Source organism: Boleophthalmus pectinirostris, unplaced genomic scaffold (assembly GCF_026225935.1).
Source record: "Boleophthalmus pectinirostris isolate CB_2022bp ecotype Guang Dong unplaced genomic scaffold, ASM2622593v1 HiC_scaffold_20, whole genome shotgun sequence".
NCBI classification, from domain to species: Eukaryota; Metazoa; Chordata; class Actinopteri; order Gobiiformes; family Gobiidae; genus Boleophthalmus; species Boleophthalmus pectinirostris.
Window position 1 is genome coordinate 24,513,195 of NW_026571153.1, and position 19,275 is coordinate 24,532,469.

The following is a 19,275-nucleotide window of genomic DNA, read 5'->3' on the forward strand; positions in this document are numbered from 1 at the left end:
AAACTTTTTTCACAAATAAACCGCACCGGACTTTAAACAAAACACAACAGTTGGATGGGTCAGTGGGACTTTGTTTGGGGCGTTCACAGTGACTCTGGGCTTTGTTCAGTTGTGGCGTGTAGGGAGGGTGCTGTCTGGGACCAACAGATTGTCGGCGTGTTCGCAGTGACTCAGTTGTTCAGTCGTGTCTAGAAGTGGCACATTGCACTCGCTTTTTCGGTTCCTTCCTCTGTTCCGTTCCTCGTCTGCGTGGAGTGATGAGTGTGTCTGCGGGTGTGTTTCGCTCTGCGGTCGCTGTCTGCTCCGTGTGTGTTTGGGTGCACTGCGGGTGGTGCGATTTTGTAGTTTACTGAAGTCGTGCTGGGACACCTGAGTGGATTTGTGTATATTTGTGTATCTGGATTGTGGGGCAGTCGTTTTTTGATGGGGTTCGATGCTTAAGAGCGCTCCCTATATTACGGAAAACACTGCATTTTTTAGTATATTTTACAAAATTATTTTGTGAAGGAGCTACAGTTGTATTACTTGTTTATGCAGTACATTTTCACAGTTTTGATGAGTAAAATGGGCATTTTTCATATTAGCTTAGTGGTGTAATAAACAATTTATGATGATCTGTTATATTATCTGTTTTTTTTACTTACAGTACATATATTTTTGTAATTTATGTCTTATTGATACCAAATATATAATAAATATTTTTTACTCTGTGTTTTTGTAATATAATGTCATCATATCCTAAGTAATTTCCCTTGTGGATCAATAACATCTGTCTAAGTCTAAGTCTAATTTAGCCTTTGTTATCGAACAGTTTTGAAATATATCGTATTGAATCAAAAGTGCACTGTATCGAAAAACTTATTGTATCGTGGCCTATGTACTGAGGTCTTTATAGTACTGGCAACTTCTTAATGATTCCCAGCCCTAGTTACAGTAGTAGTAGTAGTAATTGTAGGTGCAGTAGTTGAAGTAGTTGTTGTAATAGATAGTACAATAGATATGAACCTAAAAATAACAACAGAACAGAAAACACTCCTATTTTTATCTAAGACAAATACAAATGTAACCGATCTATGAACCCAACAAAGACACGTACACAAAAGTTTGGACAGATGTTTTCATGTATATTTTTTGTTTGTCTCCACAGTAGATTCTCAGTGAAAGCGTCAAAGCTATGAATGACCCATATGGAATGTAAAAAAAAAACAACCTCAAATTAAATCCAAACTTGTTTCAGCTTTTAGATTTTGAAACATATCCACCTTTTGCTTTGATCACTGCTTTTGACAATTGGCATTCATTGATCCTGACATGGCACACCTTGAATTGAAAACCATTTCAGGAGACTTTATTGTAAACCCATCAAGAGAGTCGAGGGTTTACAGAACTATTTACATTTACAACCATTTTTCTTTGCTACACAATTACAACTATATCTTCTATCTTAGAGTTGGAATCTTTAGTATACATATAAAATGTAGAAAATAGTAAACAAAGACATAAAAACATGAATGAGAGGGTGTGTCCAGACTTTTGAACTGTGTCAGTCCAAAAGGGTTAGTACTAAAAATAGTTCTTGAATGACTTTTTTACAGAAGCTGGGAGGGCTCAACAAACACAAACACTGCAACAAATATAAATGCGACAATACAAATGCAAATGCCACAACACAACAAAAAGAGACAACGAACCAAAAAGCCACAACAGAAGTGACCGGGGGACTCTGTTTTCAGACGGACCAAGTGACGGTCAGACAGTGACATCGATCCTGGCCACAAAACAATAAATTACTTTTACTTACGTTTCCAACTTTGTTCACTCCTCCGCAGTGTTGGGGAGTAACGGATTACATGTACTGGTGTTACGTAATCAGAATACAAATTATGAGTAACTGTATTCGGTTACAGTTACTGTTCCAATGAGAGGTAATTGGATTACAGTTACTTTGCTGAAATAAATGAAATAAACACACAGCTTTGTAATTCAGAAATTCAGACATCACTTTGCATTTAAAGAAGAGAAGGACTGTGCTTTCTCCTGTGCACCTCTAAACCAGAACTAACACCAGGACTAAAACCAGGACTAAACCAGGACTAAACAGTCCAGGACTAAACCAGGACTAAAAACCAGGACTAAACCAAGACTAAACCAGTACTAAAACAGTCCAGGACTAAACCAGGACTAAAACCAGGACTAAACAAGTGATCTCATATAGAAAGCATTTCTCTATCAATAATATTTTTAATCTGGTTAAGGAAAGACTGAGCTTTTTATTTTCTTTTAGCAGACAAAACATCTTACGTTAACATATCCTTGTCTTTGCTTCTCTACAGCAAACAGTTACCTGTTCATGTTCATGTTCAGACTTGGGCTCAACAGACAATTTGAAAAGAACAAACAAAGAATTTTCAGGATGTGGTTGCTACGTTCATGTAGTTTTAAAAAGCATGACAATATCAAGTAATCCAAAGTATTCAGATTACATTACTCACTTTAAGTAATTTATTGGATTACGTTACAACCTACATTTTGGTGTATGTAATCTGTAATTTGTAGGGAATACATTTTAAAAGTCATCTTCCCAACACTGCTTCTCAGTTTCTTTACTTTTCCCATTCACTTCCTGCTTGATCCTTTAAGGCTTTGCTTGGTCTGTTGGAAAATAGAGTCACTTCCCTTGTGGCTTTTTGGTTTGTTGAGGCTTTTTTTTTTTTTTTTTTTTGGTTTGTTGTGGCTTTTTGTTGTGTTGTAGCGTTTGCATTTGTTGTAGCGTTTGCGTTTGTTATGAGCCCTCCCGGCATCCGTACCTTCTTTGCATCAACATCATTTCTTAATTTAGAAACAAAAAGCCTCTCCAAACTTCTAACACTACAACAAAATAAATCAATAAAGAAATAAATAAAAGCTCAAACTTCAAACTTGTTTCAGATTTTAGCCTTTGAAAGATATCCACCCTTTGCTGTGATCGCTGCTTTCGATGGTTGGCGTTAATTGATGCTGACATGGCACATCTTGAAATGAAAACCGGGTTCAGGAGACTTTATTGCAAATTATAGAGCTGGTTTGCAGAGCTGTCCACAAAGCAAAGTTTAAAAAAGCAAAAAATATATATATACAAACATAGTTGAGTTATTTAACTTTGACTTTGCTTCATACTTCCATATTTCTTGCATCATATAATCTTTTGTACGCATATAAAATGTAGAAAGTAGTAAACAAAGAAGAAAAAAAAAAAGAATAGAGGGTGTGCCCAAACTTTTGAATAGTGTTAAACAGTGAGTACTAAAAATAATTATTGGAATAAAAATAGAATGAAACAGAACACCTTTCAACCTACATACCAAACTAGAACATCTGTCAACTATAATTAGATAATAATAAATCATAGTAGCTGTTTATTGGCTCCATTTAAGAACTCTACTTCCTCCTTTTATTCACAAAAAGTATCAGCCAAAAGTGGAATAGTTTTGTTGGGTAGTGACTTTTTATTAATAATCCTGTATTACACAAAATGGATTCTTGTGGGCTTTAAGTTATAATTCTGTTACCTCCTCAAAAACATACTTAGAGTTGTGTTCTGTTTCATTCATACATGTTTGAGTAACTCTTTATTTTATGTCTGTCTACATTTCTAAACGCTCAAAATGTTCTGTTCCACCTTGTGATGTCATGAAGTTTCAAGTTCACAGCTACCTTTTACATTTAGTTCAGTAGAGATTGACAATTCGAGGGCTGAAATCAACCAAGTGATTCCATTGAAGGTGTATGCAGTTTAACAACACAGTGGAACACTTCCTGTATCACCACATCATGGCATCACAAGGTGGAACAGAGTGTTTTCCATTAGCACAACTGTGGCTTTAACCATAATTAGATAATGATACAATTAAGTTGTAGTGGATATTTACTGACTCCATTTCATAACTCGTCGCTACTTCCTCTTATTTGTACTATTTTTAACTTTTACAAACCACGTAACTGATGTGAACATTGTAATAAACATTCACCACTTTAAACCTTAAATTCATTTCCAATATTTTATTTTATTTTTTGGGGGGGATTAATAAACTTTAAATATAGAATCAGTGTTGTGCCGTGTTTTGGTGTGACCTGAGCGTGGTAGGGCTTCCAGGTCTTCACTCTCGCAGTGTTTTAAAGTCCATGTGTGTGTCCATTAGTTATCCTGTAGTTATCCTATAATCCTACTTTGCAGCTGATGTCATTCAACATTCCCTGGAGGTGATGCAAACTGTAGCCACTGCTCTGTCTGAGGCTTTGTTGGACTTTTATCAGAGTTTTATTTGAACACAATCTGACCAGAAAGAAGTGATTCAGCTGGAGCTACAGATGAGATGATTTGTAACATTGCAGTCACAAGCTCGATTATCCAACAGTTTTTCAGGTAGTCACTTTACATCATTCCTCTGGGGGGCCACATTATCGCTCCTGACTGTGACAGGGGGCCGGGGTCGGGTCGGCCGTACAACACAACTGTATGAATCTGACAACACTGATTATATTCTTTGAAAACCACCACACTTTCTTTACATATCAGACAAACTGCACGCTCCTTACACTGTGTAACAAAATAATCATTCGTCCACTGTTCTATGAAAACTCTGCACTCTCTGTCAACTTTTCCTATTTTAACACTTCCCATTTTGCTGTCCTTAACTGCACTACACTACTTTGTGCGTGCGTTGACTGTCACTGTTTGATCTCGAGCAAAAATTCACCGGCAAATTCCGTGGCAAATGTAAATACATCATATAATTATTGAAGTATAAATACATATACATATAAATATCATTTTTTTATTGAAAAAAATACAAGATGCAGACGTGTTATTATTTGCCAAAAAGTAATAAAAAAAAATAGGCCATGACAACTTTTGAGGCCGTAGTTTGATGACCCCTGCTCAACATCCGAAACATACTTGGTGTTTCCTTTTGTTTCATTCACACGTTTAACGCCACACAAACCCTGCATATTTAGGTGCTTCTCTTAAACTGAAAATACTCTGGTGCACCTTGTGATGTCTTGTGATCATGAAAGAAGTGCTCCACTGTGTTTTTAAACTCCATACACCTTCACTAGAATCATTGAGATCATTTCAGACATGGAATTGTCGATCTCTACTGAACGAAAGATTAAAAAAAAAAAAAATTGCTGTTAACTTGCAGCAGCTACATGACATCACAAGGTGGAACAGAGCATTTCGAGCTTTGGAGTTGTAGACGGACTAATAATAAAGGATTACTCAAACATGTGTCACTGAAACAAAACACAACTAAAATTTCAGCAGAGGTAACAACATTATAACATGGCTTAAAGCTCACGAGAGTCAATTTTGTGTCATATAAGACCCTTTAAAGAGCCTATATTCTGCTATAATCATAAACATATTGTGTTTTTAAGTCTGTTGTAATGTTGTAATGTAGTTTCCTCCTCAAAAACATACCCAGAGTTGTGTTTAGTTTCATGAAATCAGATCTTATAAGGTGAAAGGCTGAATTTGAGGAAGAGGAAGTGAAGGGAAGTCAGGAGTGAAAGAGAGGAGGGTTTGAGAAGGTGTTCGCGTGAGAGGAAGAGAATAAGAGCGATAGACAGGGCTGAAAGTGTGTTTGCGTGAGAGATGAGACCGGAAGTGAAAGAAAAGGAGAGAAAGAGACAAGGAAAGAGAGAGAGAAATTCAGAGAAAGACAAGAACAAATGCTTATACACATGAAAAGCAGCCAGAAGTGTTTTTATCTCCACATTTTACAAAAGAACAATAAAGCCAAAGGGAATTATTTGCCATCAAGTTTCAAAAAAGCAACCCCCCTTAAAAAAACAAACAAAAAACCCCCCAAAAAACAGCCCGTATAACTGCCACTGCCACACTCCCACGCAATCATAGACCACAGAACTGCTCCCAACTAGACTTGGTTTAATCAAACAGGCTTTTTAATGTGTCCTTATTCAAATGTAATTATGAATCCAATTATAATACTTCAACTTGCGTCAGAGTCAACTAAAAGTCATTCAGTAGTAAATTAAAGCTTTTTGTAGGGTAATGACCTTTTCATAAATTAGACAAAATGGGCGTTATAATGTTATCTCCTGAAAAAACATACCTGGAGTTGTGTTTTGTTTCATTCGCACGAGTTTGAGTCATGTTTTATTATTCTCTGTCTGCATCTCCAAAACTCAAAATGCTCATGAAGAGGTAGTTTGAAGTTAACTGCTACGTTTTACAGTTTGTTCAGTAGAGATCGGCAATTCCAGGACTGAATTTATCGAAGTGATTCTAGTGCAGGCGTATGGAATCCAAAAAACCACACTGGAGCACTTCCTGTATTACCACAAAACAATTGTAGTCCTGTATGCACATGTGTGTTAGACAATAGGACAACCGCATAGACAGTGTTGGGAGTAACAGATAACTTGTACCGGAGTTACATGATCAAAGTACAAATTATGAGTAACTGTATTCAGTTACAGTTACTGTTTCAGTGAGTGGTAAATGGATTACAGTTACTTTGTTGAAATAAGTGGATTACACTGAGGTATTTTCCTGTTTTTACATTTTGGGCTTAATCCCCCTTTTCTTTCTTTTCTTTTTTTTTTTTCCATTGCCGACACTAAACCAGGTCTAAGCCAGGTCTAAAACCAGGTCTAAAACCAGGTCTAACCAGGTCTAAACCAGTCTAAACCAGGTCTAAACCAGGTCTCTAAACCAGGTCTAAACCAGGTCTAAACCAGGTCTAAACCTAAACCAGGTCTAAACCAGGTCTAAACCAGGTCTAAACCTCTAAAGTCTAAACCAGGTCTAAACCAGGTAAACCAGGTCTAAACCAGGCAGGAGGTCTAAACCTAAACCAGGTCTAAACCAGGTCTAAACCAGGTCTAAACCAGGTCTAAACCAGGTCTAAACCCTAAACCAGGTCTAAAACCAGGTCTAAACCAGTCTAAACCACCAGGTTCTAAACCAGGTCTAAACCAGCAGGTCTAAACCAGGTCTAAACCAGTCTAAACCAGGTCTAAAACCAGGTCTAAACCAGGTCTAAAACCAGGTCTAAACCAGGAGGTCTAAACCAGGTCTAAACCAGGTCTAAACCTAAACCAGGTCTAAACCAGGTCTAAAACCAGGTCTAAACCAGGTCTAAACCAGGTCTAAACCAGGTCTAAACCAGGTCTAAACCAGGACTAAACCAGGAACTAAACCAGGTCTAAAACCAGGTCTAAACCAAGTCTAAACCAGGTCTAAACCAGGACCAAACCACAACTAAACCAGGACTAAAACCAGGTCTAAACTAGATCTAAACCAGGTCTTAAACAGGATTTAACAGGACTAAACCATGCTGTGTGGACGTGTCTCCTCCTCTTTTATCAATAATATGTTTAATCTGGTTGAGGAAAGTCTGGGCTTTTTATTGTCGTTTATCAGATAAAACATCTTATGTTATGATATCCAAGTGTTTGCTTCTCTACAGCAAATCAATTAATCCAAAGTAATCAGATTACATTACTCATGTTAAGTAATTTAATGGATTCTGTTACAACCTACATTTTGGTGTTTGTAATCTGTGATCTGTAGGGGAATGGGGGAGGTGGGCAGTTCCTTTTTTCCATTGGGTCACATGAGAAACAGAAAACACTGGAGGGACGAGCCAAAACGCATAACTCAATTCTGCTTAATACCAATTGTTCTGGCTCCTTATGAGTTGTCCAGATGTTGTTTTACATTTTAAATATGTTTTTTTTTTTATGTTTTATGTTTCTGAAGAGGTCCTACATATTCGTGTTCTGTTTTGGGGACCAAAGGCAGTGCTGCTTGTCGCTGTTTCTTGAGGATGTGTTCTGAGCCAGCACAGACTTTTTACCACAAACCACCACTCATGAATAAATACCTCAAAGGAATAACTCACTGGTTATTGGTTGGTAATCTGCCTGCCTAGAGACACATGGGGAAACCCAGATGCAGAACATTAAAAAATTAATTTCTTAATTAAAAAGCAAGTAAAAAATAAAAAAAACAAAAATGCAATAAAATGATAAAAGTATGTTTATTTTGTAAATCCAAATGGGCCAGTCAGAGTCAACCAAAGCCAAACCCAAAACATGCTACAGGTCTGCAGGAAGAACAGTTGATCGCAAAGGTTAGTTAAACACAATCAATCTATGAACCTGCCCAGGCACGACAGGTGGAAATGAGCACTGGTGCTACAACCTGATGTACAATGGATCTCTCCTGTTAAGGTTCATGTAAAAATTATGCGCCGTTCCTGTCTCAAATAAATAAATAAATAAAATAAAAAGTACCATAGATAAAATCAGGCAGTGGTGTAATATGAAGGTGTAGACAGATGAACAATACAAGGATCCTCAGCTGTTTTTGAATTTGTTTTGAATCTGTTTTGAAGCAAAATACAACTCCAGATATGCTTTTGATGAGGAAACTGTATTAAATAACATTGCTTACAACTAAATTAATGGAACTTTAATGTGACACAAACAGACCCATAAAATACAATGTACTTTTTTTGGAGTGTAAACTGAAAGTTAATTTGCTACTAAAATGCTCACAATTTAGTTCAGATAGTTTTTTTTTTTTTTTTTTTAGCTCTTAGAATTGCAATTATTATGATGCACAAATATTAATTAACCAAATGATGTCAAAATGTCTTGTACTTTTTTAACACAAGGAACATGGCCTGCAACTGTGAAAGGAAAAAAGGCAATCTTAGCTTTTTTCCCCTTTTTTTCTTAATATTCTGCCCTCTCCCTCTTCTTTCTTTCTTTTATTTACATACTTATACACACACACACACGCGCACACACACACACACGCACATGCACACACCCATAGAAGCAAGTTTTGGTTGTATCTTTAATAATATATATGTTTTTTTGATTTCTAAAAAACTAAAACTTCTAAACACTGCAAAACACAAAATATGTTTTAGTATAAATTTAAGCAACAACAACAAATTAGCTGCAATATTTTAACACTTCTCCATCCTTTTGTTCTGTTAAACTCTGCTGATTTACTGAAAAACACATGCTTTATACTAGTCTTTTCCCGAGCAAAAAAAATTACATAATATGGCATTACGGAAAGCATGGTCACGCTGCGGTTTTGAAAAGAAAAAGGGAAACGACACTCAGCTTTGCTTCTTTTCTAATTTTCTCTTCGTAAACCTTCTTATTACTTCTTTTAGTTCCTATTTTTGGTTTGATTACAATACCTACACTTAGCCTTGTGAATCCATTCAAACTTCAAACCTGATCAAGTCAAAACGTCTAATGTCTTTTCATTTTTTTCTATTTCTATTGTTTCTAGTATCACAATTTACAAAAGGCTCAAAACAGCAACATCAACAAAGCAAATAATGCAGAACGAATTTTCAAGCAATCTGAGCTTTCAAAACAAACCTCCAGCATCCAACTGGCGACTGCAACAGATTTCTTGCTTTCTTTCATGCTTTTTTTTTTTTTTTTTTTTTTTTTTTGCACTGTATGTTGGGTAAACTGGACTCACCGGTGGAACAAAGGAGCAGAAGAAGCAGAACAACGGTCATATTTGGGTTTTGTCGTGATTTTCTGCAGCTTGAGTCGTGCGTGTGAGGAATGCTTCTCTCCAGTTCTGTGAATGAGATGAACTGAGTAAACTTCCACAATACCTTTATGGTTTATAGCCCCTCCTACTTCCTCTGCGTCAGGCTGTCTTCACTGTCAGAGGGAGTGGAAAGTGGCAGTTTAAACATTATGATTTCAGAACACGTGCTACGAAAAAAGTACAATTTATCTCAGTTAATGTTTCAGATTTTCAAAACAGTTCATTCAACTTTTTTTTTTTTTTTTTCCCCAGTGTGGTTTAAGTGTCGTGTTAAACTTTGAGGAAGTGCTGTTTTGTTTTGTTTTTTGTCCTGCTGTCTTTGAACACACCCATTTTCTCCACTCACCTCATGACTAACTTCTGTTGCTGGGCGGGTGATATAGTAGGCAAGGCAAGGCAAGTTTATTTGTATAGCACAATTCGTACACAAAGTAATTCAAAGTGCTTTACAGAATAAGAAATACATTAAAATCATAATAAAAACAAATCAAAACATAAATAATCATGAAGATTAAAATTAAAAAAGAGAGACATAAATTGGAGAGAAGAGTGCGGAATGAAAACCTTTCAGTTATTTGCACAGTTAAACAGAAATGTTTTGAGTCTGGATTTAAACAGCGTCACAGAAGAGTCTGTCTCACATGTTCAGACTGTTCCAGGTTTTAGCTGCATGAACCTGAAACGCTGACTCCTCTTGTTTAGTTGTGACTCTGGGCACCAGCAGGAGGCCGGTCCCTGAGCTCCTCAGAGTGCGAGATGGTTCATATGACACTAACATGTCACAGATGTACTTTGGTGCTCGGCCATGGAGAGACTTGTACACAAGCAGAGCTGTTTTAAAGTCTATTCTCTGAGGCACAGGAGCCAGTGCAGAGACCTGAGCACAGGACTTATGTGCTTGTACTTCCTAGTTCGAGTAAGGACCCGAGCTGCAGCATTCTGGATGTTCTGCAGCGTCTCACAGCTCGTTTGGAGAGACCAGTGAGCAGACCATTACAGTAGTCTAACCTACTGGAGACAAATGCATGGATAAGTTTCTCCAAGTCTGATTTAGACAGTAAACCTTTGATTTTTGCTATGTTTTTTAGATGGTAAAAGGCTGCAGATGTTATTGATTTTATGTGACTGTTAAAGTTCAAGTCTGAGTCCATTATTACCCCTAGATTTCTTGCCTGATTTGAAGGTTTTAGAGAGAGAGACTGGAGGTGACTGCTGACACTGTCCCTTTGTTTCTGTGGACCAAACACTATGACTTCAGTCTTGTCAGAGTTTAGCTGGAGAAAGTTGTTTTGCATCCACACACTGATCTGTTGGATGCAGTGACCAAGTGACTCCACTGGTCCATAGTCTCCTGCTGCCAGAGAGACGTAGATCTGAGTGTCGTCTGCATAATTGTGGTAGGACACGTTATTGCTGCTTATTAACTGGCCTAATGGCAGCATGTAGAGATTGAACAACAGGGGGCCCAGGATTGACCCCTGAGGCACCCCACAGGTCAGGGCCATGTCATATAGTAATGTGCTGAAACGACAAAGCCTTTTTCTTGCAAAAGGAAAACGCGCAGTTCCACCTTGCGATGTCATGTGGAAATACAGTAAGTGCGCCTCTGTGTTTTTAAACTCCATACACTTCCACTAGAATCATTTGGATCATTTTAACCCTCTCCAGGCAGGCGTTGCAGATTTAAAACAGCTAAATGCCAATTACCTATTTACTCCAAATCCATATTTTATGAGCTTTTTTTTAAACTCAGGAGCCTTTTTTCACATCCGTGCTGATAAACGTGGACGATGCAGACTGTGCAAGAATGGCTACACACAAACGACCTGCCAGAAGTGCAAAATGCTTTTGTTGTTTACAAAGGATAAAAATTGTTTCTTGGAGCACCACACAAAAAAGTGATGTTGTTCTGCCACTTTATGTTTTCATTGTTATGAAAAGTGGTATACACATAAAGTTAGCGTTCATATCATTTTCAGTCTTCAGTGTTAATTTACCACCGGACCAATGCTGCAAATCTGTAACATCCCAGAATGCACTGCATGTGAAGGTCTCTCTCAAACAAAAAGTCAGGATTGTATATTACTACCCCATATGATCATTTTCCCCGAATATCAGATTTTTCCTGTTACTAAAATTTGATTTGAGCCTGAGAGGGTTAACCCTGGAAACATGCCAACTGAACCAAAAGATAAAAGGAGCTGTTAACTAGAAAACTACCACTACATGACATCACAAGGTGGAACACAGTATATTAGCCTTTGCAGATGTAAACTGACTAATAATAAAGGGTTACTCAAACTTTTGTGAATGAAACAAAACTCCACTCCATGTGTGTTTTGGAGGAGGTAACAACATTATACAGTGACTTCAACCTCACAGGAGTTGATTTTGCATAACATATTGTTTTCATTGTGATGTCATGTGGTGATACAGGAAGTCCTCCACTGAGTTTTGAACCCAATCTCAACTAAAGTAGGTAAAAGGTAGCTGTTGAAAACTACCACTTCATGACATTACAAATTGGAACAGAGCATTTTGAGCTTTGGAGATGTAGACAGACTAATAATAAAAGCCTCCTCAAACATTTGTCAAACCCAACTCCAGGGACCTTATTTATAAAGGACGACATAGGGATTTTCTTGAGCTAGTGCATACTCCTGGTGGCCACCAAAGGCATGCACCACGCTCACTCCAAACTGATAAAGCCCTTCGTGTGCAATGTGTGCTTTATAAATCCACCTGCAGCTGCACCACTCCACTTTACCATAAAAGGACATGCAAAGTGACTTGTGAATGAGATTTCCCCGTGAGCCGATAAACAGTAGGTTTGACTGAGACACGCGGGACAGAGAAGGAGGAGGAGACGCTCCACGCAGCACCACACACTCAAAGGCTTAAACAAGGTTTTACAAATAAACACAAAAATAAAAGTAATTGCAACAACTGATCTCTTAATTTAAATTAGAAAATGACAATGATAGTTTGCAGATAGTTGTAGCATTATGTTTTTATAAGACCCAGCACTGCATCAGGAGCAGTGCATGATCCAGTTTTTCTGGTCTATCCCTTGACGACAGAGAAGATAAACAAACATAGAGTCAGTTAGAAGATATTCAGGCTCATTAGAGATCAGCCTCACAAGTCACAATAATGTTGTGTCATTATTACAGTAATGTTACTTCAAAATAATAATATTACAGGTACAGTATCTGAAGGAGCAGTGCAAGAAACACCAATCATATCGTCACAAAGCTTTTGTCACTTCAGACTTACTCACAGTGGGAAGAGGAACCAAAAGTTTTACTCAAGTAAGAGTATTGCTACTTCAATAAAATAGTACTCAAGTAGGAGTACATGTATGCTGCTAGAAAGTAGCCTACTGTTTCTTTAAAAAGTCAATGAAGAGAGTGCACATTAACACTGCTTTTGATGTAGTCTATGTGCAAGTCCTGGATCAGTCCTGGTTCAGTCCTCATTTAGTCCTGGTTAAATCCTTTTTAAATCCTGGTTCAGTCTGTGTTTAGTCCAGGTTTAGACCTGGTTTAGATCTGGTTTAGTCCTAGATTAGTATGGTTAGACCAAGTTTAGTCATGGTTCAGTCCTCGGTCATTCCTGGGTCAGTTCTGGTTTAGTCCTAGTTCAATCTAGGATCAGTCCTGGTTTAGTTCTGGTTTAGTCCTAATTTAGTACTGGTTTAGTCCTGGTTCAGTGCTGGTTTAGTACTGGTTTGTATTGGTTTAGTTCTGGTTTAGTTCTGTTTTTGCTCTTTATTCATTCTGACAGATAAGACATTGAACTTTGTGCCAGTTTTTGTTTCATGTGGATAGACCCAGTATTTACAGAGATATTAACTGTAATCCAGGTCCATTTCAAACATTTGGAAATACAAACCTTCATTACATTTCCTGTAAAATAAGTTTGTCTCACACTTATGTATGAGTCATGTCCATAGACATCGGTCTGCTGTGTCACTCAAATACAGTTCCTCATTAAACCAACAACAATGTGTTTTGGATGTGGTTCAGTCCTGATTTAGTCCTGGTTTGGTTCTGGTTTAGTCGCGATTTAGCCCTAGTTCAGACCTTGTTCAGTCCTGCTTTAGTTCATCATCATCATCATCATCATCATCATCATCAAACTTTTATTACAGACTCTTGGTCCAAAAAACAAACAAACAAAAAAACAACCCACACTTCACAACATTCACAGTCTCCACAGTTCAGACTGGAACCTCTTGGCTCTGAGTTTGCCATTAGTCCTGCTCATGATAACACTGTTCTCAAAGACATTAAGGCGACAGTGTATGATGCAGTACAGTAAGCCTTCAAAAGTGTCTTTTTCACTTCCACTCTATACTGTAGAGTTTACAGGCACCAAACTATTATTTGACAGATCATCTGTGATTAAAAAAACCCAAAAAAAACGTCCCAAATATTTGTATTTGTTACATACAGTCAGATCATTACCACACAATTATTACGCTCTTATTGGCCTTATATTTGGGAATGTGCAATAATTATAACTAAAACTGCACATAGGCTTAGGGAATGTGCAATCAAAACTGCACATACTTAGGGAATGCAATACTGCACATAGGCTTAGGGAATGTGCAATAATTATACTAAAACTGCACATAGGCTTAGGGAATGTGCAATAATTAATAGAACAGAAGAATGCAAGGGCCTGTTAAGGATAATTTAAGGGTCGTGTTGGTGCATCACTCGTGGTCATACTGGTCTCATATTTACTTTGTTTTATGGTGTTTGTTTATGTGCTGCTTTGTGTTGTGTCGTCCTGTTTTTTGATCAAACATGTTACCCCCTGTCCCAAGACAAATTTCTCCCATGGGAGACAATAAAGGATTATCTTATCTTATCTTATCTTAACACAACAAGATTGTCTGCATACATCAGGGAGCCCCAATCATACAGCCTGTTCTACATGCATTTAGTTCTTCAAATCAATTCAAATCAATTAATAAAACAAAATTCCTCCTTGCTTGACTCCATTACTGACAGTGAACAAGTCTGACGCACCATTGCCCCATTTCACCTGCATTACCTGGTGTCTATACCTGTAGACTAAGATTCTCACTATATACTGAAGCACCCCTCTCTGACTCATTTTATGAAATGATTTCCAATGACAGACACAGTCAAATGCTTTTGAAGCATTGATAAAGCACATTACCACATGGGGTGGACACCAATGTAATGCTGATGTTTTACACAGAAAGCATGGAATCTATTTTACACTATGGCATGTCAACATGGTTTGGTAACCTGTCAGTCAAACTTAAATCACAGATTTTTACCTTGACTAAAAGAGCGGGTAAAATAATGGGTGTGGCTCCTAGCTCACTTCAGCAAATTTTTGAGGAGACTGTGAGGAAGCTCGGCAGGAAGGTGATCAATGACCCAACCCATGTTCTTCACAGTCAGTTTGAGTTGATGCCATCAGGCAGAAGGTACAGGGTCCCAAACTGTAAACTGAACAGATTCAAACATTCTTTTGTGCCACTAGCTGTTAATCTGCTAAACTCAGATAGTGCAGTTAAAAAATAATTATAAAAGGCTTAGGGAATGTGCAATCACAACTGCACATAGGCTTAGGGAATGTGCAATTATTAACAGAATACAAGAATGCAGGACTGGCCTGTTAAGAATAATGTAAAGGTCATGTTGGTGCATCACTCGTGGTCAGACTTGGTCTCATATTTACTTTGTTTTATGATGTTTGTTTATGTGGTGCTTGTGTTGTGTCGTCCTGTTTTTTTGATAAAGCGTGTTCCCCCCTGTCCCAAGACAAATTTCTCCCATGGGAGACAATAAAGGATTATCTTATTTTATCTTATCTTATTAGGACGGATTCTTTTTTTGTTTTTATAACTTCTAATTATTTCTTTTAATGCAACTTAAGCCCTGGTTCAATTGTTGTTTAGTCCTTGTTAAGTCCTGATTTACTCATGGTTTCGTCCTGGTTCAGTCCTGGTTCAGTCCTGGTTCAGTCCTGGTTCAGTCCTTGAGTTTGTTCTTTAGTTATTTCCTATAGAGAAGACGTTGAACTTTGTGTCAGTTTTTTTTTTTTTATATGGATAGACAAGGTGATTACAGAGATACTGACCATAAACCAGTTCCCTTTCAAACTTTTGGAAATGCAAACTTTCATTACATTTCCTGTAAAATATGTTTGACTCACACTTATGTATGACTAATCACTATAGACGTCGCCATGACAACCTGGTACAACTGACAACAACAACAACAGTGTGCTTTAGACATGGTTCAGTCTTGGTTCACTCCTGGTTTAGTCCTCGTTTTTTTGTTTCTTTATTCTGACAAAGAAGTTTTAGTTTCATGTGGATAGACCCAGAAATGACAGAAATACGAATCATAAACCAGGTCCATTTCATCTGGGAATACAGACCTATGTGACGTTTCCTATAAAATGTCCTGTATGTTTTGGTTCACACTGTATTTGTCTATAGAATGAGAGCAAAACACACATACACGTGCAGATCTAACAAAACAACACGCATCACCATGACGACCCACTACAACCGATGTGTCTTCTGTTATAGTGTCCAGTAAATACAGATATGAACCATAAACTATAAACTATAAAGCAACAGCAATCTGTGGTTATGTCACACTTGACTCATGACTCATGTCCATTGAATCAGAGTAAAACACACATGCCTGCCAGAAAATAATCATCAAAACAAAACACATCGCCATGACGACCCCCTACAACCGATGTGTCACTCAAATCTACATCATCATCAAAACAACAACGTGCTTCAGACATGAGGCTTCAGACATGAGTTTGAACTAAAATGATGTGTTTGAACTAAAATAGAGAGTGGGGACAGTCCTGGTTCAGTCCTGGTTCAGTCCGGGTTCAATTCAGGTTCAGTACTGGTTTAGTTCTGGTTTAGTTTCCGACTGACTAAACCAGGACTGTACCAGGACTAAACCGGGACTAAACCAGGTCTACATCAGGACTGCCCCCACCCTCTAGACCCTTTATGGTCACAGAATCTTAGTTCAAACTCAGCCTCATGTCCGAAGCACATTGTTGATGTTTTGATGAGGATGTAGATTTGAGTGACACATCGGTTGTAGGGGGTCGTCATGGCGATGTGTTTTGTTTTGATGATTATCTTCTGGCAGGCATGTGTGTTTTACTCTGATTCAATGGACATGAGTCATGAGTCAAGTGTGACTAACCACAGATTGCTGTTGCTTTATAGTTTATAGTTTACGGTTCATATCTGTATTTACTGGACCAAACCACATGAAACAAAAACTAAAGCTCCACTAAAGCTTCACTTCCGTTATAACTACACTATAACAGAAGTAATGTCATCCATAGCCACTGGCACCAGTTCACTGAAGCAGCCGTTACAGAGAGAGGGGGTGGCAGTTTTGTAGTAGAAATTAAATTGGAGCCAAGGTTGATTTAGCCAGGGGAGAGTGACTAACTGAAAAACTGTTGGCTAATACTGTATAAAATCATTCATGACACTGCAGCTCCTCCGCAAAAACAGTTTGTTTCTCTGAACTCTGAAACCACTTCCTGAGCCACTCAATCCACTGTGTGTGGCGAGTGCAGGATCCACAAACGTAGGACTAACTCAGCCTTTTCATGCGTGACCATCCATCAGTGGAACATGTGACCAAACTGTGGCACATTCTCACGCCTGGTGAAACAGTGGCCCCTTTCAAACCAAACCTGTGCCCATGATGTTGACTGATGAGTGTCTGGAGAGAGTCTGATGCTCTGGAGTGAATGAACTGAGTGATGACTTTTCTTTGTATGTTTGATTTTATGGACTATTACATCAACCTGCCCATCAGCCTGTTAAGGTTAATGTAGATCAGACATGTCAGACTCAGGCCCGGGGCCCAAATTTGGCCCACGATATAATTATATTTGGCTTGCAAGATCATATCAAATATGTATTAGAGCTGGCCCGCCAGCTACAGATAGACTATAGGGACATTATTAATTAATTAATTAATTTATTTATTTATTTATTTTACAGTGGTTCACAATAGAATGGCATTTCTCATTGATTTCATCAAATTGCAAATGTCTTAGTGCATGTCTCAAGTGTCTCAGTGCATCTTTGCACATGGTTCTGTACAAGTCGCCTTCAATTAGCACAATGAGCACATTTTCCAAATAACTAGATCCTGCTAATCTAAAGTGATGAACTGATGAGTTGATTCTTAGTCTGATGGTTGTTCTCTCCAAAACATGTCAGCATGATTTCAATGTTTCATTTATTTATTTATTTATTTACTTAGACAGGGACAGCACACATTTTTTACATGAACCTTAACAGGAGAGGTGCATTGTACCAGGTTGTAGCACTAGTGCTCATTTCCAGCTGTCGTCCCTGAGCAGGTTCCTTGATTGATTGTATTTATTTGATCTTGGCTAGCAACTCTTTTAGTCATCATATGCACAATAGTCTGTTCAATTATCAAAATTAGTTAAGAACATGATACCATGAACACCATATATGATTTTTTTGGGAACATTTGATAAATTCATGACAGTAATTGACAGTCACGTGAAATTAGAACTTCCTGTCACACTATGTGATCATGTGGGACAGTGAATTTCCATTGTGGCTCATCAGGGCCTGGTTCACTTCCATCTAAAGATGCTCATGGAGCTACTACCACCGTACTCTCCTTTCCTCAGTCCAATTGAGTTTATTCCGCTTGGAGGTGGAGAGTGTATGAACATCGGGCTCCAGAACAGAGGTCCCTGCTCCAATGGAATGGATGCTGTGTGCAAGGACATCACAGGGGAGGGATGGTTGAGACATTCGCACCGTTTCTTCCCTCCCTCTGACAACTTCTTTGCAGTCGTCACCTTCTCCCGACTGCGACCAGTGAAAGTGTTACTGTAGAAACTTTATTTGCTTTATTTACAACATTGTAGGCTAGATATTTTTTTCTTTTGTTTGTTTGTTTGTGTTTACATTTCGTACATGTACAGAATACTGTATACATTTTCTTTGTATGTACTCTAATGTATGGAAGTGACTTTATGCGTGTGAATAAAATGGCAGTGTAAGTGCAGTGTGTGTGATGTCAAACTTTGGAGGCTGTTTCTTACTGTAAAATCCCTTTTTTCAGTTTTATCCATAATTGTATTGTGACGATGGGGTGATGCATTTTGGGGGCAATGACTATTTCTGTGAGAAAGGAGTTCAGTTTGGACACATGGGTAAACTATTTGGGGAGAGATCTGAGCTTTTGCAGGTGATTCATGGTGTTGTGCTGAAACATCCAGATTATTTTGACAAAAGCACTAAGTGAATGCAAATGAACTAAAGCAATTGAGAAGGATCTTTGCAATTTTGATGGCACTGACTGTTTATATAGGAAAGCAATCTAGCTTTAAAGCATGTGTGAACAATTTCGGGAGAGATATGAGCTTTTGCTTATGAGCTACAATGATGTGCAGAACTATCAGACTGTTTGGCCAAATGATAATATAGTTTTAAGAATGCCATTTCTGTTTCAAGGAATGAGCCAAACCAAAGGAGAAAAACTGTATGATTGTTCTGGATTCAATGTTTAAGCACAACTATTGTTAAACATTTATTAGAATAAGAAAGGGTTTAACATTACATATCCTGAAAGAAGAGA

The 19,275-nt window shown here is 37.9% G+C and overlaps 1 protein-coding gene across 1 annotated transcript in view; it reads right to left on the minus strand.

The window, feature by feature from the left end:
• Positions 1-9,633, minus strand: part of LOC110162512 (butyrophilin subfamily 1 member A1-like) — a 34,707-nt gene extending 25,074 nt beyond the window's left edge. Inside the window, exon 1 of the mRNA XM_020927411.2 lies at positions 9,524-9,633. Within this exon, the coding sequence (XP_020783070.2) occupies positions 9,524-9,563 (40 nt within the window). The 5' untranslated portion in view covers positions 9,564-9,633. The remainder of the gene's footprint in view (positions 1-9,523) is intronic.
• Between the last annotated feature and the right edge of the window lie 9,642 nt (positions 9,634-19,275).